Below are 27,668 nucleotides of genomic sequence, written 5' to 3' on the forward strand. Positions count from 1 at the left end.
AAAAATAATTTTTAATTCAAGATTGAAAAGATTTGCCTTGCTTAGACCAGGGAAAGAAGTTTTGAGATAGAGACTACACTTTACACTCCCCTGATATATTTACCCATAAGTAATTAAAGAGTGCTTTATGAAATAAACATTTATTCCAAAATCAAATGAATACTCTTGATGTGCACTTCTCCTCACTTGTACTCTGACCCAGTACTCCTACTTAACCGTATTAATAATGAACAGCTTTCAAAAAGCCAAAATGGTTAATACATTCCTCATAATCTCCTAGTCCTGAAAGCTGAAGATAGTAGTGTAATTAACGTTCATGATGAACGTCAGAAAGCTGCTGCTTTGTTTCTTTATTTGTATGGGGAGAAATGGGAGAGGAGGGAGGTATACAAAAAGAAGTCAATGCACCCTTTAATATGTAGTCATTTTCTTTTCTTTTAAGTATTCCTACAGAAGACCAGTCTCTGAAGCACTGAAAATAATTGACTCTTTTCACTGTTTCACAAAACGAGAAGCAAGTGCCCAGGCTTCCAGTGTTGCCACTGCACAGCAAAGACAATTCATGTGGAAGAGATAAAGAGCCTGCACATTCCCAGTTCACCTCCATGTGGATGAAGAAGAACAAAACCAGAGGGTGCTGCATCTTTATCAACAACGGCCAGTCACTCCTGTTATGCCATGTGCAAACATGTTAGCATTCATTTGCTGAATTTGTTCACCAAAGCAAAATGCTTCTGGAAGCAGAACTGCTGGCAAATAAGAGTTGTCATGTGAAGCACTTTGACAGACCTGCCTTAAACTTGTTGCCTATTGTAATTTTTATTGTGCTTACAACTGCAATAATAAACACCACCTCATGTTCTCCTGCTCTCATTCTGAAGATGCAAATTGCTATTAAAAACCTGAGTACTTTCGATCTAGCTTTCTGAGGCTGCCTTCTCTTCAGTATTAAAGTTCCTGCCATACTGTGCACATAGCAAATGGACATTTTTTAATTTTTTTTCCATTTAAGATGCAAAGTTTGTAGGTGTTTTGGCAATAATCAGACCTCAAAATCTCAAACCCATCTCCCAGAGGCTTAGTACAACAACAACAAAAAAAATACATATCTGTATTCATTCAAACCCATCCAACTGTAGGCCTCTGATGCCTTCCCCAGAAGGCTTAACGAAATGTAACTCCCAGTGCTCCACTGTGAACAAGCCTATGGCTTCTCGATGGATATATTTTAATTGAAAATAAAACTACAACATAGCTAATCTATACCTACTGTATTCTAAATAACAGGAGTGTATCACTGACCCCAGAAAACACAGAATTTCACGGGGGGGGGGAGAAGTCACAGAGATAATAACTTTTTAATATTGTACTCATAGAATTGTATTATAATCTTTTCTGTTTGTCACTATCATTTCTCTAATAAAAATATATCTAGAACTGGCACTTGCAGACTAATGAGCTGGCACTGTTCATGTCTCATACAAGACAGTGGCAGTGTCTCATATAAGAGAGTAGAACATCAAGAACCGTATTTTACAAAGACTCCAACTGAGATTGTATGCTGTTCTTTCCATAAGAAACAAAAGATGCATCTCTAATACAGAACACAGGTTCCTCTATACTGCCTTCCAGAGTGAGTATCTAGGTTCCTGCAGACCACTTTTGTAAACCACTATAAACCCTGCCTTTGTTCACCTCAGTAGCACATGGCCCTGGGCTGGCAATCCACAGCTCTCGACACGCAGAAGTATTTCCAAGCTGCTCTAGAAACAGAGCAGGAAGAGAGGACTCTATTGCTGAAACACAGACCTATGAGCTCAGCTTCTGTTTTTACATTCAGGTGTTCTACTAATCAAACAAATGATCTGCAAAGAGATAAGATGTAAACAAAAGACCTAGGTCAAGAACAAATTTCCACCTGGACCTTGACCTGCATTTTATATATGTTACAGTGGCACCTCCCGAGCTTTCAGAGGTTGAACAAAACTTCCCAAAGACACTGTTTTAAGCCAAACTTGATGTTATTCAAAACAAAATGACAAGAAACAGAACCAGCCAGGGCACCAAGTAGGCAACCAATTTTTTTTACATGCCACTTCCTTTATTGCTTTTGTTTTTAACCAAAACGTGACCTGGCAGTAAATGAACAGCTGAGCATTTATTGTTACCAGATCTCTGAAGCGACACATCTTTAATAAGACTGCCTTCTACAATAAACCCTTTTGATATGAAGAGATGAAAATTGTCCCTCAAAACATATTAGTTAGATTGGATTGATTTATATAACAGCACAAGAGAATAGCAAGTCATGAAGGAGAAATAATTATCTTAATAATGTCCACTACAGTGATGAACTGAAGCAGTTTGTACATTAGTGGGCTATTTATGTACCCTTTGACTGCATTAGGTTTCTCTGCCTATAGGCACCTTAGCAGTACACCAAGAGCTCCGTAATTCACATCTCTTTGTGGTTTACTACTGAGTGGAGCAATGAGTATTTCACTTTCTTCTGAATTTTTAAAGCAAACTTTTTTGCCTTCTAATTAGTGGCCAGTGGAAGTAAGGAAGAGGGTAATGTATAATCTTTGTGCAATATTTTGATATTTATAGCAAAATAATCTGTTGTTTGGTTTTTAGCCCTTTCCAGATGGGTCATTTCCAGAGGCAGCTATATCATAACCTTTTCCTGTTGTAAAAGAATTAAACCCTAAAGTAATTCCTGGTAAACAGAGTCTATACCTGGACTCACAGCATCACTGAAACAAGGAAATGCCATATTGTCTGCTCTCCAAACTCCTGCTTACATCCAATCTTAGCCTGGGAGGCTGAGCATCTTAAAAGAAGGGCAGTATTGTCAAAGTCCTACAGCAAAGGACATTTCCCAAATGAATGATTCTTCTAGCAATGATAACAGCTGAATACAAGCAGCAAAGATGAGCAGTGCTTTCCATTCCAAACCACATCTCAGCAAGAGAGGTTTACTCTCTTGGCCATCTGCAGCACGTAAAGAGCAAATCAACAGAGAAATACAGTGGTCCCCAGCATGAAGTATGAGGAAAGACATGCAAGAGGAAGAGTTGGATTCACACAGGCTTTTGGTGTGGTTTTGTTTTGTCTTTATTGGGGGGTGGGGGGAAAGGTGTTTTGTGGTTGGTCTGTTTTGCTGTTGGGGTTTTTTAATGAAGAAAAGCATTGCCATCCAAACTGGAAGCTGTCCCACATAGCAGTGCAGATGATGCATACGGAGCAGCTTGAAGGAATGGAGCTATTATGAAGGTATAGTCAGGTTACATAGAAACCATTGAATATATTTTTCAATGGTCATTCAAGATTGCCTGTTGAAACTTCAGATTTTCCAGCATATCTCATTCTGCATCTGAAATGAATTGTTTCTCTTTACAGAATACAAATCAGTCTCAATGTGTCAGAGACTTATATTTAGCAAGGCACTTTAGGTACATTTAGTAATATAGCATTTTTATATATTTATCATGTCATCTTGTATTGACACTGCATAGAAACAAATAGATACGTTTTTTTTTTGTTTAAAATAAACAGGCATATCTTCTTTGTCAGGGTTTTATGACTATTTCCACCTCTGTTTTCCTTTAAATGCTGTTAAATGTGTTTGGTTTTAAACAGCCTTTGAGAAACGATTACTGATAAAAACATTTAGATAATGGCTCATCTGTTTTTGTTCACACTGATATATCAGATATGCCATTCTTCCCTGGATTCTCAAAGAATGGAAGCAGTGTTACACAATATTCACCACCCCCCAGTCTTTTGTTAATCATCCCTAATCAGCTGTTGCTTCACAAATCAACTTCCGAGTCCTTTTAGGCATACAGTGTGATACTAATGTGTGGCAACAGAATGTTGATTATAGACCACTGGGTAGCACTAGCCGCCCCATTAGTGGCATCCAGCTGTCCAGATTCATGCATGACCAAAAAGGATTTAATAAGTTAAGATGAAGAGCAGTGAAATGCCTGCAATGCAAATAAGGACAATACAGAAATAATTAATGTGAGGCAAACCATCTTTTCAAAGCAGAATTAGTTCTGAGGTAAACAACTGCAACTTCATTAATCACTAGGTGTGTTATACGCTTTTAAACTAAACTGCTTTGACACCACAGAGGAATGCAAGGTGTTACAGAATTGCTGTACATACATATGAAAGTGAAATGAAGTTGTTTCAAAGGCTGCATGAACCATTCCTCCCAGTGCATGGGAACACTACTCTGACTATCATGTGACTATTCTGAGATTGTTAAAAAGCATCAGCATTTAAGAACTACCAAATAAATTGACTACGCCATAAGGAAGGATAGTTCCTCTTATTCTGAGTGGAACGGAACAAGCACAACTGCATTCGTGGATGCATTAACCTTATAGCACAGTGCTAAACCCCAACCAATGACCAGAGTCTGCAGTTCTTGTCCTGGACTGAGAAACAGCAACTCAACAGTGGAGAATGTTGAGAAAAACATCACATTTTCCACAGAACACCACCTCATGTATATCAATGACGAAGCCAAGCATCTCCGCTGTATTAAGGTCTTTCCAATACAGGACAGACGTATTTGTTTCAATTCAGCAAAACAGGACTTTTACTCCCCGTAAGTTAGACATTGGTATCTTACAAATATATGTAATGCTCCTGTTAACCCTGTTTCTGGCATAAAAGCCAGAAAAGAACATAAAAACAGAGTGCAAGAAACTGAGCATTCCAAAGTCTACAGCGCTAAGAATATCCGCGAACAGCTTGAGCACAATTTGAAGAAATAACTGTTCAAAATCATTTCATTCATACAGAAGCCTGCTACTCTTTTGGGTTCCCTGTTTTCAGCTGTAGGAAACATCACAGTATTACCAGCCTCAAACTTCAATTCTGATGACACTAAAAATAACAACTTTCCTACATTACCTTTTCAAATCAGAATCTGGAAGCTTGCATATGGGAAACTTCTGTATTTTTCAAATGTAAATCACTTGTGAAAGAACAGAAAAGAGCATTCAGAGTGCTGTTACTGTACCTTGGTTGTTCATTACTAACTCTAAAGAGCTAAAGGCTTTTCTAGAGGTCAGTCCTTTCTTTCTCCCCCCCGACAAACTTTTCCATGCCTGCTATTTTTTGCCTTCTGATCGCAGCCTACAAAGACCAAATCCCCCAGCACAAGTCTCCTTCCAAATTGCAAGTACATCCCCAAACACCATGGTAGTTCTTTACTTTCATATCCAGTTGCTGTTAAGTTCTAACAGGCTTCAAATAAAAGCACTGAAGGTTGAGACTAGCCCATCATTACTTTAAAAATGAGCACAGTATCATTTTTCTTACTTTATACATCTTGGCCTGAATTTCCTCAGGGTACAGAACTTGGCTTTGTGTGGCTCTGATATAATAAACAGTCAACGGTTCCAAAAAGACCGGGGTCCAGCTTCCTAGCTGATGCAAATTGACTTAAATAGAGCTAAACAGACTGACACTGGCTGAGGAAACAGCTCTGTGTATCTAATTATACACACAGCAAAAAAGTCACTAAGAGCTCTATCTCAGTTCAGCCTATTTTACGTAATTAACTGTACAATAAAATGTTCCATGATCAAATAGCTCAGTTCCTTTGAAGTACTCACTTTCCATTTCCTTCAATAAGCACAGCTAAGAACAAATTCCTTTATACGTCCATGAACATTTGAAACTATCAGCACTAGAGGCTGCCGTTTGCTATTTTGTGCTTAATCCCAGCTACTCTGGAGAAAAAAGCAAAATCTCCAGCTGGGTGCCGTGACTGCAGAATAAGACTCTTTAAATACATAACGTTCATCAGTTCAACCAGAGTCATGTCAGTTGTGATAGGGACCAAAGCCACATTCTCCATCTCATTCTCTGCCGGCCATGCTAGCACAAGGGCTGAAAAGCTCTCAGGCATGAACAGAATGGTCTGGATTTGAATCGGTGACCTGGAGGTGAAAGGCTTGCTAAGTAACTTCCCCAGCTTCACTCTGGCTCTCTTCTTTAGTCCTCATTCTGAAAACAAAGATGCATTCACTTTAAGCTCTGCTAACTTTGGGAAGGGGGGGGGAGGCAGTAATTAGCATGCCTCAGTTACATACATGGTTCATTTCTTAAACTCCTTGTCAATTCATTACTCCAATTTTTGACAAAGCAGCCTGGATTAAATCCATAAGTGAATGGATTTATGTTGTTTAGTCCCTCAGATCTGAAAGCACTCTAAAGGCTCAGTGCATCGCCCTACTCCTACAGGAGCTTATATGCTATTCCCACAGGCAAAATGTACAAAGTCCATTACATCATTATTTTTAAATCAAAATTCTCTACATATTTTAGTAAACTGCTTCCTAGAATCAGGGTATACACAGCCTGAGAACCATTAAGTTAAAATAACTTTCCTTTGGTTATCTCTGCTTTATTTCTCCCTAGAAGCCTGTAAGCCATTCACAGCAGTTCCTGACAGAATGTGCTGGAATACAATAATATATCAATTAACTACAGTCAACCAGCTGCTAATACCATTTCTCCAGAATGTCTTCATTATTAATGGAAAGCACTGTGGTGTGGCAACATGCTGGAAAGACTAACTGAAAAAGGAATTATGACCCAGTTTTGTGAATAATTATATTGCATTCCCTATCACCTTAATTAATATAGCTGTGGTTTTAAGTTCACAGATCCAATCTGACCTCTTTTAGCAACAGCCCACAGAGGCCAACCAGCCAGCAAGACTCCATAGTTGTCATATATTTTCACATCTAAGGCGTGGATGAGAGCAACTCTATGCTAAGTCTTGGGGGAGCACTGAAATCTTATCTGAAAATGTTATAATCTCACTCTACATATACAAAAAGACATGGTGGGTAAAGACAGAATTGAGATGGGGGACTATAATAAAATGCCAGTCAGTGTGATTGCCAAGGCTCATAATTCAGCAAAAGCCCAGCCATGGGTGAGGGTTGGTTGGACCAGATGATCCTTGAGTGGCCTTCCAACCTGGTATTCTAAGATTTGATGAAGCTTTATAAATGATGTACCCTCAATGGCTTTCCATTCATAGATGGCACTGAACTTTTCTTCAAAACCACTTGCTAGAGTATGTAGAAGAAAATAATCTGGAAAAGAAAAAGGTAATGGCTCTGCATGACTCTATGGAAGCACTAACACGGCGCTAATTAATCTAGTAAAAAACTGGGATGTGAGCTCTGGAGACTATTATAAAATACAAAGCCTTTTTTACTTGTCCATCATTAGGGCAAACACAGCCCAGGTGACACGTGTCTGAAAGTATATAGCAGCTGGGAGCAGGGCTGCCTGGCGGCCGGTGTGAAATGCATCGATTGTCTCAATCCAGCTCCAAAGCGACACGCGTCACCAGCACAAAACATGCTCCAGGAGCTGGCACAAGCTGACACCCCTGTTGGCAGCCTCAGCAGTGGTGCCAAAGGCTGAAGGGAGTTTGTGATTGCTCTGTTCTTTCGTTCACAGATGTTGTCATTTCTGATAATGCTGACATCTCAACACATTCAGAGCCCAGCACCCTTCAACCCCTTCCTCTGTGCATCCTGCTGGGCCGCATCACTGCCTTAGCCAGCAAAACCAGTGAATTACCAAAATACCTTAGATGGCACATACAGACTGTTTCTAGAAGGATACACTCTAATTACATTCAAATCTCCTTACTTCTCTAAACAAATGTAAGTTTGAGCAGTAATGCAGCACACAATAAACAATACATCATTAAAACATAGGACTGCTGTGTTAGAGTTTAGAGATAGTAAATGGCTTGATAGCATTTCATGTTCAATTTTGTTTTAAATAACAGCTGTCTCTGCTTCTCCATGTCCCTGCAGGAGGAAAAATCAAAGCTAATGCAGAAAAAAATACTACTCCCCTCCTCCTTTCCAAAAGGAATTCTTCCACTGTTTAGTCAATTCAAATCTAAAAATAACTGGGGAAAAAAAAATACTTGGAAAGAAAAAAGAATGCCTTCCTAATTGCATATTAATTGCTATACCCAATTGTAACTTTCTTTTGCACTAGCAAGTAACATCATTTGTGCCATTATAAGGCTCTCAAGAACCCTGCCAACAGAGAATGCGCGTTTCAAATAAGTGATTCAACCTGCCACTTCCCACAGGGTCAATAAGGAGCAGTTGGACTTGAAATCCCTACCTAAAAAGCAACAGCTGCAACACACAAAATAGACCCGGAGCAGAGGTACAGTCTTTGTTTCCTCTCTCCTGATCCACAGCACTTAGTTAAATGCCCAGGCAACAGAGCAGAATATAGAGACAAGTTCACCACTCACACAAGAGGTAGAACAGGGATAACTGAAAGGAAAAAATTGCAAAGGGGAAGAAGGTACAAACAAGGGGAGAGCAACATGTATTGGAACCTGCCAAATCCCTGGCTTGGGAGTTCATTTTTACTCTAGGCACCTGCTCTGGATATGTAGGACATCCAAAATCAACTTCTTCCACCAGCAAGCTTCAGAAAACCGGGTAGCTAACACTGCACTTTCAAGGTCTATTGCAGCTTTCCCTTTCAACTAGGCTATGTGGAACTAAGAGGCCAAATCAAATAGCTTCTTACCACTTCACTCATAAAGCTCCTGCCACACTCCCAGTAAAATACAGTGTCAGCCTGCCTTGCTCCTGCTTACTCACAGTCCTGAACAAAGGGAAAAAAAACCCACCCACACTCTTCATAGCTATCCAGGGCTCAACATCAGCCCTCTTTGGCAGGCCTTAGCTCATTGGACCTCAGCAGGATCCCTTTTTTCCCCCCATACAAAACCTAGAAGGTAACCATAAATTGCCCGTAAGGACAGGTTACTGACTATTATGTGCAAATCCCAGTTCACTGAAACCTGGCACTGAAGCAATATTTATACTTGTTATTATCTACCTGTAAAGAATTCTTTATTCTCCTAATAGCCTCTGCACAATCTTACGGTTACTTATTTCCCTCTCAGCTTCTGCTATTTGGAGGCACCAGAGCAGCTAGATTTATTTTTGTCATACCATGGCTATAAATTGCATGTGATGGGATTGTCCCTCAAATACATCTCTGTATCAAAGTGAGCCTTGCAGAATCTGAAGCACATTGCTCATACCACCACAAGAGCTGGTAAATATACAACCATATATTCTGTAAGTACTTGTACTTTCAACATGGGAGCAAATTCAGCCTTTTCCATCTACCTCCTGTAACAAACACTACTGCTGCTACCATTAAGGATACTAACGCCTGCCCTTCCTCATTAGCAACTGGGATGCAAACATTCTCTCTCCTTTAAAATTTAGAAGAGCTTTGAAGACTAGCATTAGCCTACAGAAGCTTACCTCTGGATTTACACTCAGAGCTTTGAATTACAACTATCTTTGATCATCTGTGATGCTGCAGTTTCTTATATCCACAACTCCATGCTGCTAATAGGAGGTTCGGTGCCAACAGCATGCCAGGCACTTTCCAAATTCCCCTTAAGACTGGGGCCCCATCCTGAGAAGCACACACACATAAATCAACCTGTTGTTATAATGAGATTCTATTCTCATATAATATGCCCCATAGAAGTCACACTGGAAAAAAATACTTAGGGTATTCTGCAAATGTAAGTATGTATATTAATTATATATTGAACTTAAGCTATATGAAGCTGTGTTGATGTTCCTATAACCCAACAAAAATAAAGGGCAGTTGGGCCTCAGCTGTCTGAAGGGAAATATATTTGCTTTGGAAATATTAATGAGGGAGAGATTTTAACAGAGAACACAACACTGAGGCAGCAGAGTCACAGTGAAAGCCAGTAGGACTAAAGCACATAACTTCTACTGTGCCTTTTGAAACATTCCCCCATCATGAGGTTATTGTGACGCAGATCATATATTATCACTGTGAAGTCCCAAAGGAAGATGTTTGTTAAATGTCTGCAGTGAAGAGGTTATCATCTGACGGGTATCAAGATTAAATTCAGGGGAGTCAAAGTGCTATGTGATAAGTTGGTTTTGTATTAGGGCAAGGATTGTGCATTCACCTCAGAACAGTAAGCAGCAGTGCAAGTTCAAAGACTTTTTCCACACATGGGAAAGGCATTTACATGCACCCTCACAAAACAACGTGAAAGTAAAAAGAATTAGTGAAATTAATGAAATATACTGCATCTTAGCAATAGAACAATAGCTATACATTAATATCTCCGCTAAAGAAGACGACTAGGAATATACAAATAGAAGACTAAGGCTTTATAACCTTTTGGCTTACAAAACCCAAAGGGACAGTAAATGAAAGGTGAAACTTCCAGCAGAAAAGGCTGAAAGCCATGTATAAAACCCTCTCCCCGAGTTGAGGCTTAAATACACAGCCCCTTTTAAGTGTTTGGAAAAGCAAGATGGAAGAGCCAGAAAAGAATGCAGAGCCTGAAAAATCCCTTCCTTGCACCTCATCAAATCCAGGACATTCAGAGATGGGCTCATGAAAGGCCCCAGTTTCTTGCAGGGGGGAGAAATCAAGAAGACACCTATCCCCTGGGTTTACTGTGCAGTGATCACAGGGCTGAACATGTAGGAGCTGGTTCTTAGGAGTTTATTTCAGACTTCAGCACTAAGGGGCACAGCAGTGTATTAGCATGTGGTATTTTTAGTCTAATGGCAAAAACAAGACAAATATACTGTCTCAGAAAAGTTCAATACTCCTGGTTCAGAAAAGCATCCCAAATTCAATTCTGGTAATAGCAAAATGCACTCCTGAATCAGGATGAAGACAGGTGAAAACCAGAGAGACATGGGCAATGCTAATATGATTATTTACAAAGCATAACTGTAAGTCAGATCTGTGCCCTGTGCCATAGTGACTTCCATTTCAGCTGTAAAATTATACTGCTTTAAACCTGGTTAATTCTGCTTTAACCCTCAGCCAGTATTTTTCCTAACCGCTGATTGTTTACCAGTTATTTTACTAGTCCCAAAATACAGACATTTATTTTTTTAATGTAAAAAACAAAATATACAACTTTAATAAATTAACCCAGTTTAGATTTAGTACCTATAAACACCTTAAGCTAGTAAAATTTAACCTACACTCTTATCTCATATGAGATGAGAGTAGCAGCCAGACGAGAACCTGAGCAATTCTTTTCGTAGCCTTTGCTCAAAAACTCTTCTCAGGAAGCATCGCTTGCTCCTACTGAAGTAAAGAATTCCATAGCTCAGCTAATTTATGCTACATTTTCCATTAATCCCAAGCAAATTGAAGAATCACATCTTGAAGTCCGGAATCTGCCCTGAAATCTAAGCAGGCAGGTGACACACACCCTTAAACTGTGCTCACATTTGAATTTAAACAAGTTGCTCTGTATTAATTATGAGGTATTTTATCTTGGAAGCCTGCCAGTCATTCCCATGTTCCCACAGGTTCCCATTGACGATGCTCACCACATCCTCGGTGCTCTTCTCATCTGTTCTGTCATTTAATACATAATAGACAGACCCATTTTTCACCTCCCCAGGAATACAGTACGATACAGAACCTATGAAGTATGTGGCCAATATCATCTAACCTATTAAATGTCAGAATCATATATCTCAAACTATATGTCAAGATGCTGCAAGTCTAGCAGCAATAAACTCATTTTGTTCCTCACAGGGAATGCACTCTGGCTTTAAGAATCCATGTGAACTTCCTTTGGTATAGATTTGATTGTGACCTACTGTGGATGGCTAACATGCTCAGAGATGAGGGTAGGAGCTGGCCAGAGAAAATCTCAGGTGGAAAGACAGAATGAAGCTTCACAAAATACTCCCTTTTATAGTTGGCTAGCTTGTACCAGTGTCACCCCCTGTAGGGGTGCTCCAGTATGAGACCCACCTACTGTAGTTTGGTATTTTACTATTATTCCACCTTCGTGTGCCATGCTGAACATTCTGCTTTGAGGAAGATCGCAGGCAACCCAACTGAATTTCAATCAAACAGAAGTGGCAGCGTTCCAGCAGCAAGACAGCTACGTGAGTCTATTGGAAACAGAACACCAAAAAAGCAGACATCATACGCTCTGCAGGATGCCAGGAAAGTGCCAGCAAAACAAAGCATGTGCTCTTGGCTCGTGTGGAAGGGCCGCTGCCCATGCCAGCGGAGTGGCTTCACTTAACACTGCATTGTATGCTGTGGCTGGGCAGGCAGCACAGCCGTCAGCTGGTAGCCGTCCACCCCAGCCGCACGTGCCTCCAGCACATGGTGGGCTGCACAGCTCAAGCACCTTCAGGGCATGTGGAGATGGCCAGGTCACACGAACCGATATTTCTTGTCTAAGACTGATGGACACATCACCTGAGAGTGAGTTTCATAGAACTGAAACCCCTGTGGCTGAAGGAAACCCCCACATCACAACCATCCTCTGCAGGCTGTGGCTGTGGAGCAGGAGGCTGGGCGCTGGGCTTCCTGCCCCAAGCTGAGCTAAAGGGACCGTGTCTAGGTTCCTGCCAGCACCCTGATGAGGTCTGGATGCTGACTGGCATCAGAGTTCAGCTGGGCACCTGGCTTATCTGCTGCTGGCAACTTCCTGGCCATACCCATCCTCAGCAGACAGCTTCCATTGCGAGCCTCCCAAAACTCTGTCTTCATGGCAGGAACCTTCTTGCAAATCTCCACACAGCAAGAGGCATAAGTTCTTCTGCCTCTCCTTCCTCTTACCCCATCTAAGCTCAATTCCTGCTAAGATCCAGCTGCAATCCATGGACACAGTTCAGTTGGACATGAAAGTGCAGCAAAACATAAATCAGATTTATTAATCTAAAGAGCTCAAAAGAAAACCAAAGACTGAAACAGCAATTTCTGTTACACAAAGTATTTTATCCATGTACCTCACCAGAACTACACAGATTGCTGCTCCTCATTTATTTCCCTATTCCTACACACCCATGTAGTTAGGAGCACAAGCAAACTCAAGAGCCTCCAAGAAGGGTAGCATCAATAATGGATTCTTCCTAAAAGGAAAGCTGAATCTCTTCTGCATTGGGCTGACTGACGAGCCAGTTGCAAATATTGGGATTTCTGGCCGAAAGCCAGCACTGAAATAAAGGGACATTATCATGATCCTTTTTGTCATGCAAGAAGTAACAGCAAGGAAAAAATACAACATTGCTTCTATTTATTTTTAAGGTCTTTTCACAGAGCAAACTACAGCAGCCAGCCCCCTCCTAACATACAGAAATCAGATGGAAAAAAATCAAAGAAATAAGCTAAAATCTCAACCCTGAACTAGCAAAAACTTTGTTAATTTAACTACACGCCTGCAGAATTTGAGTGATTCAGGTTCCTGTTACTGAACTGCCATTAAATTGTAAGGATAAAAAGAATAAATGCTTTGACAAATTTCAATTATTAGATAGTTAACTACTGTAAACACAAAAGAACCCATGCAGAGACCTGACTTGTATTAGCGACACTCATTAGCTGTAATGGAGTTAAAAGGAGACATTATTTATGAGGTACACTACGAGTATATAAATCTTTACAAAGATGTTTTCATTGAAAACACCTATGCTATGAACAGGAATGGAGTACAACAGGAAGCAGTGTTTTCAACTCCTCCCTCAGCCCCCCATTTTTATTTGGGGTGCAAGTAACTCGGACTCTGGCCATGTGAGACATGCGCAGCAATCACAAGCTCTAGCATTTCTTTCCAAGAGGGATGCCTTCCTGCCTTTCTCTCCATAGCTCTATCAAAATAACAAAAGCTTTTTAAGTTTAATAAATAAAGTATCATGTGTAATGAATACGGGCTTTGTCTGCTTTGCTTTATCAGCCTTCTACCTAAATAGCAGCCTGAAGAACATACAAGAAAGCATCGCTGCCTTGGCGGCTTACTTATCATTTCAGAAAATGACTTGCCTGTTGGGATGATAGTTAGGTTTGGGCTTTGGGGACAGCACTGAATCTCTTTGAGCCCAGTGAGGGAGCAGCTACACAGAGCAAGTAAATCATTTTAATTTTGCACAAGTTGAAAAGCATTTTTTCCTCGACTTCAGCTAGATGACAGTGGCATGATGGCTGATTTTCATTTCAATCAGAGCAGCATATGATTACCACCTAATTAGAATGTAGAAATAGAAAGGAGATCATTTTTTAACCTACCCAAGAGAACAGTGCTGGGGGAGGGGAGGAGATTATGTTAATCAAATGATACTGGCAGAGAAGAGCTACCGAAATAGCCGCCTGAATTTTCATCGGCACCCTTACTGTCCTTGAGGATCTGTCAGTGGCTTCAATCAAAACCTGTATTATCAGAGCTTTATTTCTGAGTAATAAATACACTCTAAAATAAATACATATCACTGCAGGCCCAAGCCTTGTCATAAAAGATCTCACCTTAGGCATAAATACATACATATATTTTCTAAATTACCTATAGTTTTGTTTTCAGCTCTAAAACTGCAAGCATGAAAACCACCAAAGCAAAACCAAAAGTAATATTATCTTAGGGGCAGTTGCTTGCATTAGTTATTAAAAATAACCAATAAAATATTTGCTTTCACTAATTAAACACTGTCAGCTTGCTTCCCCACTCCTTTTTAGAAAAAAATGCAGAAACTCAGTTGCTCTGCCTAAGGGAATACAACTGAGGTTACATTAAAGGAAACTGCATCAGACAATGTTTTCCAACTCTGTGTTTCCATCTGCGTCCTTCTGGAGAGATAAAGGCAAGACCTCATCTCAAGATGCCACTTTGCTTAATTGTCTCTGAAGAATGAAGAGCCAAAATTAGGTTGCTGGGACCACTGAAGGGAGGGGGAAAGAGAAATTAAAAGAAAATAAATAATAGAATGATCCTTCAGGCAAGCAGTCTGCAGAAATAGGGAAATTGGGTTGTCCTGATGTTTTCATGGGCTCAGGAGGTAAAAACAACCTTTTGTTAGCTGCCTGACCTGATTTTGAAGGGAGACACATGAGACACATTCCTAACCCACTGCCTTACACCTGCTAGGTACATGCCTACCTAACACCGCACAGTGCAGGCGCTGCCAGACTAATGTGGTACCCAGATGGATGCCATGCTTACCTGCAGAGAGCTGCACGTAAGACAAACTTGTGATCATGCTGGTTTATCCCCAAATCATAAAATCATAGAATAGTTAGGTTGGAAAGGACCTTAAGATCATCCAGTTGCAACCCCCCTGCCATGGGCAGGTACACGTCACACTAAACCATGTCACCCAAGGCTCTGTCCAGCCTGGCCTTGAACACTGTCAAGGATGGAGCATTCACAACTTCCCTGGGCAACCCATTCCAGTGCCTCACCACCCTTACAGTAAGAAACTTCTTCCTTATATCCAATCTAAACTTCCCCTGTTTAAGTTTTAACCCATTACCCCTTGTCCTATCACTACAGTCCCTAATGAAGAGTCCATCCCCAGCGTTCCTATAGCCCCCATTCAGATACTGGAAGGCTGCTATGAGCTCTCACTGAGGCACACCTACACTACCCTGCCTTGTGCAACAGAGAACAGTGGCAACTCCATCTGCTCTGTCCTCCTGGACAGTGTCCGGCCAGCAGGACATCTACCTCTCTCCAAACTAGGCACCAGTGCCTAGCACTATTTTAGGTGCCTGAGATATCCTGCCTAGTACACAGATATCCCTCTGGAGCCCAATACCTCCCCTATGGGTCCTGTGTCATATCAGCCAGTCCATGGGGAGGTTCTGTCCTCCCTGAGGCACTTAGCACCAGTGTTCTATTTATTTCAGCAAAAATAACTCTTTGAGCTGAGATTCTTCAAAATAGGCTTAGGCCTGGGTGGCCAACACAGCACAGCTCCTGTAAGTCCTGCTGGACCTCTCAAGCTGCATCCTACACTTGAGGAAGCTGCCCTCACTGCCCTACTGTGGCCTTCTTGACCAGGAGGAAGCACGTGCTTACCATACCATCAGGGTGACAAGGTCTGTGAGAACAAGGAAAAGAGCATAACCCCTCAAGCTCCTCATCACAGGGTGTCCCTTCCTCAAATTCCTACGTACCCTCCCCATCCTTTGAAGCTCAATTGTTCACACAGCTTTTATCAGCGGGATCAAAGTCTTCTCCTCTCCCTATCCAAAACAGATTTCCACTAATTTCAACTGCTCCAGCATTTTGCTTATCCTCTTTTGCTGGCAACACACAAAACTCTTCTGTCAGTGGGATGACGCATAATCACTTGCTAAAACGCAGAGACTTAAATCTTACATACTTCAGGCAAAATAAGAAAAAGTGTCTCCTCAGTAGTGATTCTAATGAAAAGGAATCAGGAATACGTTGACTGATTTTCCATTTATGTGCTTTTAATCTGCATCAGTTATTTGGATGGAACATATACTGCAATCACACTCTGCTGTTTGTTGTTCTGCTGGGGTGCGTAATAAATGTTTTGAGATATTGTGCAAGAGAAAGAACAATACTTTGAACTAAATGTGCTGTTAAATTAAAGTCTGCTCTTGAGCAGTGAAACAGTCCTGAGGTTTTTCATGTCAGTGACACATAAGGTACGGCATACAGTGAGCTTTTTTATTGTTCACCCTTTTGAGAAGCACAGTGTACTACTGAAAATAAATAACGATTTCTAACATTGCAGGTGTTCAGAGATACCTGCCACAAACACCCCAAATATAACACTGTCCTGTCACCCCCCAAAATGTAGTGGGGTCCAGAATGTAAAGATTTCACAACTCTTTTGCAATACCATTATGGGAAATCAGGTGGCAATATCTCAAACTTGGCCAAATTATCCCAGAAAGAAACACTCAGAACATTCAAAGAGCGTATGAAGCATTTTTAAATGAATCCCAGTGTATCATTTTCTAAAGGATGGGATCCAATTCTATTTTGTGCTCTGAAGAATTGTGTTAAACCTCTAGAGCACTTTGTGAAATGTGAAAATGCAGTTTGCTAAAGAGATAGCCTAGGTGGTCTGCAGTAAATTAACCAGTACTGCTGACTGTGGCCATTCCTGTCAGTTTGCTCCAAGGGTTTTCTACACTTACAGTATAACACCATTTACCAGCTTCTAAACTAGATTTGCCCTCTGGCTGCAAGTCAGCAGACTCTGGTGTAAAACACGGCCCAAACTTAGTTTGACCAAGAGTTGCATTGCAAGACCAGAACAGTGCTGTGTTACATACAACTCAGTGCAAACCACTACTTACTTACAATACTGTTTTCCCTAGTGGACTTTATGTAGTTAAGTTTTAGGCTGCTAAGACTAGGATGGCTGCTGCCCTGCCTAGCTGGTGTTCCCTGTTCACTAAATTACAATAGATCCCTCTCTTGCTTTGTAACAATTAACCTCAGAAAGGAGCTAACTCCATTTGCATGGTAATGAGATATTCATCTGAGCGACATCAGAGTTAAGCATGCTAATAAGTTTTTATGCAAACACCTGAGGGGTCAAGCACAACCATGGACTCGGATAAGAAAACCTTTTATTAAATGCAAATCACTTTTCTTGCAAATCCTACGACAGAGAACTTTGTTGGATTCCAATGCAGCTGCAAGAATGGAATCATTCAGGTTATATTTTCAGGCCCCCAGGCTAAGGAATATAACCACTGATTTATTTGTATTTTTAATTAATATCAGTGTGGATAAAATCTTCATTATAGCATCAAAGGAGAGAAGCACTACAGGAAGGTAGAGAGGAGAAAACAACAATATTGCCTTATCTTTCTCAAATTTGTCACAGTTTCCTGGGATGCAGGAAGGCAGATAAGGCACTGCTGCTATAGAGCACAACAAGAGACTTATAAATTTGTCAGGTCTCCATCTTACCCACCTATCTGCTGTTGCCAAGCATACTGTTATGTAGGCAAATTTCCCAGTGAGCAGGTTATCGCTATGGTCTCCATCCTGCACCAAAACTCCTTGAATTCATTCAATTCACATTCTACACTCGAAGAGTTTGAGATCTGAGTTAGAACAACCAGCACCTAACATTACCCAGGGAATAACTGCCTGCCAAGCATCTTCGGGACTAAAGGAGCAGAACCCTTCTCAAAGGCAAGGTAGATTGCACAAGGAGGAATGAAGGGAAGAAGCAGACCGATTCATTTAATTCTGGCAGAGCCAAGTGCAGGAGGCCTCTCTTGTTCAGGAGAGGCTGTTAGCATGACACACTGACTCATGCTGACAGCACAGCCAGCGCCAGGGGAGTGGTTCTGGTTAGCAGGAACAGGAGTGAAACATGGGCAGCCCTCTGAAGTGCTGGCCTCGTGGCAAATCGTTGAGAGGTTTTGTTCCCGGACTGGAACATGTGAATTTAAATATCCAGTGAGTGCAGTGGGAGTTGCTCTATTTTTATGACAGAAGTTTATAGGAAGGATAATATCGTATGGTTGCAGTAAGAGGAGATTCTGCTGTTGAGACTTGCAAAGTCTCATTTCTGTTGCTGTATGATGAGCTACTTTGGGGAAAGGTTTGGGTGATGTATAATATTACTACTCAAAGCCCAAAAAATCTAATCCAAAGGAGTAAATATACACAATATGAAATGGATCAGATTAAAACCTGGCCCAGAGCTACGCCAGGTCATTTAAATCAGGTGAACTAGGCTCACCATGCTATATGCATTAAACAACAGCAATCCAATTGTATGCTTCTCCAAGATCTCACTGCACAAGTTACTGCTACCTTCAATACAACTGTTCACTTTTTTTATTTTGCTGCTGACCTATTTATGATGTGTAGAGCATGCAAGCATGCCATAGTCTAAAATTCAAACCAGCAGATGGACAAAATCCCTATGAAGAGGGGAAGTTTTGTACAAGGAAAGTACAAAGCTATCGGTAACTGGACTCTCAAAATGTATTTTGCCCGACATCTAGTACTCCGTCTGAAAATGACAAAAGCTCTTGCGGACTAGATCTGAATTGTCGTATTCACTGATACACAATAATTGCATCAAACTCATCACATGTACATCTTCTATCGCACCAAACAGCATGAGACCAACCTGGCAAGTTTGGCATTCAGGGTATCAGGAAACATTTACTATAACAACTATTAGCTATACTAGTCCAAAATTCAAACCCCAGCTGTGATGTAAGCTCAGTAAGATAGCTTTTACCTATTGTTTTGTAGTCAAGACAGCCTGGGCTCTATTCACTGTCCAAGCATTGTAAACTACAGCTACTTACTTAAAAAGATTTCAGATCCAATTGGAGTTTGTGGGGAGCAAGACAGGAGGTTTAGAGCTAGGAGGCCAAGAATTAGAAGGGAATTTATTACAAAGTGAGAAAGGAGGAATCATGCATAGTCAATGTTCACAGCTTACACTAATCTGCGTGGACTGTAAGTACAGTGGCATTTTGCAAACACAGGTAATGAACATATATCACAAGTACTGTCACTTCAATCACTACCTGCTATGAACTGTAAGTATTCTTCCAAAACAGACCTGGATCTTTCTAAGGAGAAGGGGAGAAATTCACGTGAAGTCCATGGAGGGAACCAGAAAAATGTGGAAGAGACACACTAACTAAAAGAAGGAAGGAGAGGTGACAGACAGGCAGTCTGCCAAATGAAGTCAGGTTTCTTGTAATATCACTAAGAGAAAAGTAATTAAGGGATGTATGTACAATACATGCTCAGCTTTTGAGGAAGAAATGCTTATTTCTGGAGCCAAAAAAGATTTTTAGCCTATTTGTTAAAATTACGTGGTAAGAATGCAACACAGAGAAATTACAAGATGGCAAAGCAGCACAAACATAGAGGTTCTAACCTTACACTCAAGCATTAAGATGACATACTAATAGACTACAACTACAAAGAACCAGTGTCCAAACATGTACATATACTCCTTAGTATACCTTCTGGAATTTAGCATTCAAATCTCAACACAGTATTTCCTTTCATTTCATCTGGTAAAAACCAAAACAAACCACATAAAACTTCTGAATTTATACCCTCACACATCAGATTCTGAGGAGAAAAAGACCCCCTGAATATGCTGCTAGAGGAAAAATCCTACTAATTATGCCCCTGGATCCAGTGCTTCTCCACTGGATGCTTTGTTACATATTTTCAGGCAAAATACTGAACAACTCCAGCTGTCTGAAATGTGCTGGCTGTCACCAGGAGGAAACAGGCACATCTCCGGTTTAAGACATCATGATTACTTTATTTGTCCTGTCACTTCTCTGTTGCATTTCTCCAAATCAACGCTAGGAACTAGCAGCCTGCTAGGAACTCAAACCTGAGAAAGAGAGAAGGGGCGATAGGGAGGTCATTCTGTTGAACGCATGTGGTTTTGCCTTGTAAAAATAATCACCATCGTGTTGTCACTGGAAGAGGACCAGTCCTGTTACAAATTCACACTTGTACCCCATATTTGGTGAGTGTTCCAGGGAAAACTAATGCTTAACTGTGAGCAAACCAAAAACTGACAACAGAAAAACACGATCATACAAGTCTTTACTGTAAAGTGACCCCTGGCACACCACTAACCTTTGGTGCCCGTTTCTACTGACAACTGGTATATACATTTCCTTTCCACAAATCTCCTCATCATTACACAAAAACTCTGACGCTCAGAAGCACTTTAGGAAGAGAATAGTCTTTTACTTGGCCAGGAAAGATCACAATGCACAGGAAACACACAGTATGGTTTCAAACAAAGGTATTTCCCTTCAACTCCAGTGTAGCTTTTAAACATAACAGTCTTCACCAGCTATATTGTCCTGACCTGATTTCATCGGTCTTACAACTAAGTAATAAAATACTTTGAAGGCTCCAGCCTATGTTTACTTTCTCCACAGTTTTGGAGTCAAAACCAATAATCTCAAAGAGAAATTTGGGAAATTTATATTTTATTCCATACCTCATTGTGATTCTTGCTTAACCATTCCTTAACAGTGTTTAGGGCAATGACAGCAGCAGGCTCATTTGGAAAACCTAAAGACAGAAGAAATAAGAGATAAATAAAAGGCACGCATTTTTCTACACATACAGGAAAACAAAACTCTGTTGGCTTATTCCCCCACCTATTTGGACTATTTTGGGAATACAGCTGGACAACTCCTTCACAGATTTGTATTAAGGTAACATCAATTACTTTAGGTAATATCAATTACTTTTTTTTACCTAGCTAAACAAACTAGAAATAGAGCTGGTGATTATTTTCTTGGATTTTAATTTATTTATTTATGATTTCAAACTCTAGTCTAGGAAAGCTCCACTGCTCAAGAGGAGGAGAGACAATAGAGAGCTACAAGTGTCATCCTAAGCAGGCAAGAATACAACACATATATCACAATAACACATACTAGGCTTACATTGCATAGTATCATAGAATCATAGAATAGTAATTCAGAGATTTTTTTAAAGGTATAAATGCTTTCTTAAAGCTTTCTTTCTTCAATCCATCTGTCAGCAGAACCATACAATACCATGACCCCAATGCCACAGGCGTTTGTGACCTAAAATATAACAAACAACTTTGGAAATTAAGGCATTCATGAAGCATAAGCGTATGAATTTAAGGCCTGATGTTGCATGATATACTAGCAATAAACAATATCAGATATCTTTCCAGGGATGCAGACTTTCTGCTTTGATGGTCTCTATCTATCAAATCTAAAGATGCTTTCACTACTTAGACAGCCTTAATTTAATTTTCCTATAAATTCCTAACTTGAGGGCAGCAAATCATTTTTGCGAGGGCTGAAAAATAAAACCCCATCAGCTGTATGAATAGCTCTCAGTAGGTTAGGTTAATAGAAAAGTCTTTGAAGAGGTGGAGCTGCAGGCACAGCATACAAGCAAGCAAAGGGGCAAGACAGAAACAGTCATGAAATTTGGCATACAGCTGGCATACATCCAGCCTTTTTTTACATCGTAAATCACCCCTGCACCATAAACTGAAATGCACACATCGCACATTAGTTGACTTGTCCAGCTTACTGACCTGACACATTATAGAATCATAGAATCAATTAGGCTGGAAAAGACCTCTAAGATCAAGTCCAACTGTTACCCCAGGAAATCCTCCAAACTCATTCTGTTATCATCCAAACTCTTATCTTCTTTAACCCTTTTTCAGAACTTGTGAACTGATAGATCAGGGGGAAGAAGAGAATCCCTCCACACGGAGTCACATCCCCCAAATATTACTCCCTGTAACTAGACTTTGCAAGGATTTTGTCCAGCAGCGTGTGTACTGTTTTAAAGTGGTAGGTGACAACCATCCAGCAAGTGTAGCAAGTAAAATAGTTAATGTCTGGGTAATACTGACATTTAACCCATTTCTCAATAAAGCATTTTTTTTTATTTTTTAAATGTCTTTTCTTTTTTTCAGGGTCCAAGATGGAAAATTATTTAAGATCCTACAAGTGTTACTGTGGATACTTCCACTAATGCTAGGAAAATATATTCCTGTGACATTTAATAACGCTGCCGCTATCATCAAGGCATATTTCTTATGGCACGAAGTAATGAACACTAATGAAACCCAAAGCAGGGACTTCCAACAGCCTCATTTTCATCATACAAAATAACAGACCTCTAAGCACAACGTCTGCTCAAATTAGTAATATCCTCTTTAACAAACTGGGACTTTTAACATTGAAAGTCTGTAGCCTGAGCATGGTAGATCTGCCTGGACACACAACAAACACCATGCAGAGGGACAAATGCGTATTTGAGACGACTGATACACCATTGTTTATACACTGGATGGTTTATTTCCAGAACAATTCTCCCTCCAGCAAGATTAACTTTTCAGGCTTATTTTTCACTCCCCTGCAGCAGGGTATTCATCCAAACCTGTGATAAAGCACTGACAATTTTACAGAATCTCTCTAGAAATTGTACATTATTTAGGAAGCTGCTGCCATACAAACCTATCTTAAATAGAAACTCATCTAGGAAACTGGTGTTCAATTACTCCCAAGTAACCACAATATAAAAGAAATAGTTTAGTGGCCAAAGTAAAAAGCCTTGAATTCTGTGTATGATTTCAGAAAATACCTTGAAATCTATAGAAGCCTTTTATGACCAGTTACAAAAAGTATTAATAAGTATTTTATACACATTTCTAGTAATTTTAATGAAACGATCGCCTTATTTGCTTTACACAGAAGCAGGATGGAATTTAGCCTCCCGATCCATACCCTGCTCCAGCACAAAAGACCCTGTGTCCCCGATTCTCAAGCAGAAAAACATGTTGTTTTACAGGACTGGGTTAAAGGGAGATAAAGCGAGATGGGATCTTTTTAAACACATCTTTGCGTTGTTTGTCTCTCTAAGCTACATTTGTCTGCCATAATATTCCTGGTCTGCTCCCACACGTGCACCCAACCCCCTTCCCCACTTTTCCTTTCAGCAAGAAAGCAATCTCAGTGAGCACGTGGGAATCAAATTACTTGAGAGAAATGAGCTCGAGGACCCTCACAGTTAACCGACTGCTGGAGCAGCAGCTCAGGCAATTCTGGCTAAAGGCTCAATTTCACAAAAGATAAAACAGGTAAAGTAATGAGTGACACTGGCCCATGTTACTGCAGTGAGTGCTCCTCCAGAATACTGAAAAGGACAAGGGCACAAAAAGGCAAAGAAGCATTAGCTGTAAGGTACAGGCAAGCAGTGCCTCCTCAAGACTTCACGTGGTTTATCTGGCTGGAGGAGAAGGGAGGGTTGGGCAGGCTGTATGCTATGGATAGGTGTGGGGTGAAGCATGTACTACACACCAAGGTCTCTAGCTTGGCCTGGGCTTCCTACAGCAGTGCCCACTAGTCACATCTCACCATCTATTACCAGGATCTAGTCCCAACCGTTCAAGTACAGCAAATCCTAGAAGCAAGCAGCCATCACCTCTTTTGCTCCTCTCAGTTCAGGGGCTCTCCTTTAAAGAACAGATTTATTCATTACTGCTGTTGTCACAGTGGGTGCAAGTCTGATAAGTCAGTAAGAACAAGGGTGTGTGGAAAGTTCTGCATGGTTTGAGAGGCATGGTGGGTGAAGGAAAGACCCCATGTGCATGTACAGCCAGGGCTAAGCTTTGCTCTGCTCATTCAACACTACTGACTCTGGAAAGTACGTCAGAGTGCTGACCATCTCCACATGCCTCTGGCCATATGGGTAAAGCCCGTATTGCTTCTGTGTCTCCAGAAACACACAAGATCTTGTTGCTCTAAGATCTTTCTAATTTGCTTGGAAACTGCTAACGAAAGCTCTCCTGTTCTTTCCCAGTTGCTTCATAGCTAAAATGTCACTGTGAGCAGGACAGCTGCCTTTATATACATTTGGAAAAGGGACTGCCAGCTTTAACACTGACTTGAGTACCAGCACATGCCAAACTTAGAAACATCCTTTCCTCCTCCTTGTGTGTTGCTAATGAAGGTGTAACTAATACATTTACTCCCCCTAACAAGACACCTTCACACTCCCCACTACAAAACCCCCATCCTACTACCACCACATAAAATACACCTCATGTGAAATCTGCTCCTTTTGATACATCCTTGCACAGATATTACCCACAGTGGCAGCCTATGAAAGCTTTAAAAGGTCTTCAAACTTAGGAGCTTCTGCTCCTCTTTCCAGGACTTTACCACCTTATTCCTGGAAATTGTTTATTACACTGACCTAAGAAATGGCTGCTGAAACAAGGAGCACACTGCAAGTGCTCACAGTCATCATGGCCATAAGTTTCCAAAGAAGCCATGATAAGACCTGGCAGAATTATTTTGGAATATTTGATAGGAAAACAGTGTGCTGCTTTAGAGTGTGGAGAAGAACTGAGAAAATAACTGTAGAGATACGTATCAAAGTTCCACTTACAGAACGTTAAGTCCCCTTAGCTCATTAATATATGGAAAATATGCAATGAATTCCCTGTTGTTAGACTCTAGTATAAACGCTCAGCCTTTTGTGCTGGGGGATCTAGCAGAGAAACATTCACACTATTGTGTCTGTTACCACATGCCTAATCTGGCAGTGCAGTATCTGAAAAATGTCTACTACAAGTTGTACAATGAATAGCAGCCCATCAAGGATTTGGGCAGATAAAATTAACAGAAATCTAGTTAAGGGACCCCAAAACTGTATGGAGATGCTGGTAGCTTTATCTGTCTCTCCTACTGTGCTCAATCCAATGCTGCATCTCATTAACAATGCCTAACTTGCAATCAGGTAATGCCACCTCCACACAAAAAGCCCATTAACAAAACATAAGTACTAACTAATCAACCTCTAGTATCATATAGCTGAAGATGATCAGAACAGGTTCTATCGGTTAAGTTATAATACTAAGAAGCAAATGTCAACCCAGAAAATCACTTCAGTACCTGCAGGGGTAAATGTTATACCCTGTCAGTTTAACTGAGATGCCTAATGTTTTCTGTAAATCAACTCATCCTGATAAAAAAGGGCCTGTACCTTTTTTGTTAGCGCAGCTCAAATGCTCAAAAGATTTTTATTCATATAAAATATGCTCCCTTTTCTATGGTTTCTAAAAGGCTCATCACAAACTTAATATTCTCATTCTTATTAGTTTTAATGGTTTCATTTTGAAGCAAGTCATGGAAAGAACCAAATGCACATCAACACAAATACTCATTACGTGTTCCTTGTACTTTCTTAGAAAAAATATCTACACTGGCATGTTTATGCATATATCAAAATGCAACAGTTGGCAGACAGTGCCCATGTTCTAAAATCAAACCCAAGTCTCACTGTTTAAATGACTGTCAAAATATAATAACTTCCATTTATTTAGTTTATATATTTGTCAGTGATGTTTAATAATATGTGAAGGATGGCCTTCAATGAATAGAACAACAGTCATATTTCTAATAGTGGAAGTGTACCAAAGGCCCCCTCTGCAGTCAGTGTGACAAGGTATTTCCACAATGCATCAGGCATTTGTTATGTGGGAATTGTCAGCACCAGATGGCATGAAAAACAAAGATGTTTCCCAGGTTGCTTTAAAAAAAAAGAGGCACTAAGCACTTATTCCATATATATTCTGAAACGCAATATTATTATTGTTGCTACAAATGCTTTCTGAATCAGAACAAGCATGTGAATAACCGAGCTTCATTATGGTCATGTGGGTTAACGCTAGCTATTGACAACACACTAATCACAACACTTCAGCCTTATCACTTTATGACAATAAAAGGAAACAAATGAGATGCACAGCCCAGCATGCCTGGGGTAGGGTTAACTCAATGCATTCACTTGTCCTTCAGCTGTGAAACTAGCAGTATAATCTTGCAACTGATCCCATATAATCATCTTGTCAAAGGTATATTTTAGTAGTCAAAATGAATTCACTCATGCTAGGTTGCTTCCCATTACCCTGGTAAATCTGGCCTGCTTGGAAGCGGAGATAGGAGTATCCTACCAACAAGCTTAGCTTATTGCTATTGTTGAGCTTTTTCTCTTTTTTTCCCCTGTTTTTTAATAACCATGGTCATGTGGTGACTGGATAAGCAAGCTGACAAGTTGCTGGCTTGATCTTTTTTGTGGACACTTGCAAGCTGGAAAAGAAATGTCCTCATTTGTATCAGCTGCATTGAAAACTAAAGAGAAGAGCCATGAATCTTCTGTTAAATAACCTACCTTGCCTTTTTGAACTCATTCAGCCAGAGAAAACCTTATTTGCTGTCCACTCAAAAAGCAACTCTCAGAAAGACTGTGAAATTAAGTACTGTGAAAAGCCAGTAACATTTATGTCACCCCAGTTAAGAAACAAAGCTGCGCAGATTCACTGTATCCTTCATAGCCTGTGCTAGAGTCATTAATTAGCATGCATATAAAATGTCAAAGGAAAAAGAGAAATCTTCAAAACACATAAACAAAGCATTCTTCTGAAGAAATCATTGTATGACTTTCCTCTCATGCCTTTTCATTTTCCTTGAGTGAAAAAATTCAGCAGCAACAGAAAAATACATACAGTTCCTGAAGAATGATTGCCAATTGCATTCAACTCCGACATGATAAAGAGGCAGCTGCTGGAAAATAGTTAATAAAGAAGCCCAAAATGAGCATCTAGCAACTAATGCTAGAAACAGAATGTCTCTACTATGGCAGCGACACAAAGTAGGTGGAGTACTGTAATGACAGCCCTTCTTCACCCACAGAAGTGTGTTGGGTAATGCAGTGATCCCTGGTTAAGTCAACCAGGGTCCACACTGGTACCAAGGCACATCCAAAACCTCATGCAAGTCAGCAAAACCAAGGCAAGTTGCAGGCCAAAATACACTGGGGCTCTTCACAACAGGGTTGGTTCGGTCTTGGCTTGTCAGAAAAGGTGCCCAATGTGCACTCATATCTGTACTGACCAACAGCTACCTCCTGTCTGATAAGCACAGCAACCCACCATTGCCAGCTACAATTCAGCTGCTTCTTTTGCGCGAGCTGCAAATCTGGACCCATCTTACAGCTGCAAAGAGAGGTCAGTTACAAGAAAGTGGCTTACATACAGGAAAACCCATGGCATTGCTGCATCATACCATGCTTCACGTTGTACTACACTGATATCACCAGAAAAATACCCACCATACAATTGTTTTAAGTCAGCTAAGTATGGACATACTGTAATTACTTAGGTCAGGTGAGCAGGTTGAGGCTTGCACTAGCAAGCCTGAGGATTCCACTGAAGAAAAAGTAGATTTCAAGTTTACCA

At 40.5% G+C, this 27,668-nt stretch overlaps 1 protein-coding gene across 7 annotated transcripts in view; it reads right to left on the reverse strand.

The window, feature by feature from the left end:
• Nucleotides 1-27,668, reverse strand: part of MACROD2 (mono-ADP ribosylhydrolase 2) — a 741,850-nt gene that overhangs the window by 94,324 nt on the left and 619,858 nt on the right. For 5 of the 7 annotated variants that reach the window (XR_009727138.1, XR_009727137.1, XR_009727136.1 and 2 more), the window contains one exon: nucleotides 20,862-20,935. Coding sequence is in view for 3 of the 7 variants with exons in the window: in XM_061364765.1 (XP_061220749.1) it covers nucleotides 20,862-20,935 (74 nt within the window). In the remaining 4 variants the exon portion in view is untranslated. Of the gene's footprint in view, nucleotides 1-6,006; nucleotides 6,034-7,094; nucleotides 7,134-20,861; nucleotides 20,936-27,668 lie in introns of those variants that run through there. The other 2 variants (XM_061364763.1, XM_061364762.1) reach the window with 2 other exon arrangements.

This window comes from Neopsephotus bourkii, unplaced genomic scaffold, assembly GCF_033783945.1.
Source record: "Neopsephotus bourkii isolate Nb327-2 ecotype Australia unplaced genomic scaffold, CSIRO-AGI_Nbou_v1 NB_1250, whole genome shotgun sequence".
Taxonomy (NCBI): Eukaryota; Metazoa; Chordata; class Aves; order Psittaciformes; family Psittacidae; genus Neopsephotus; species Neopsephotus bourkii.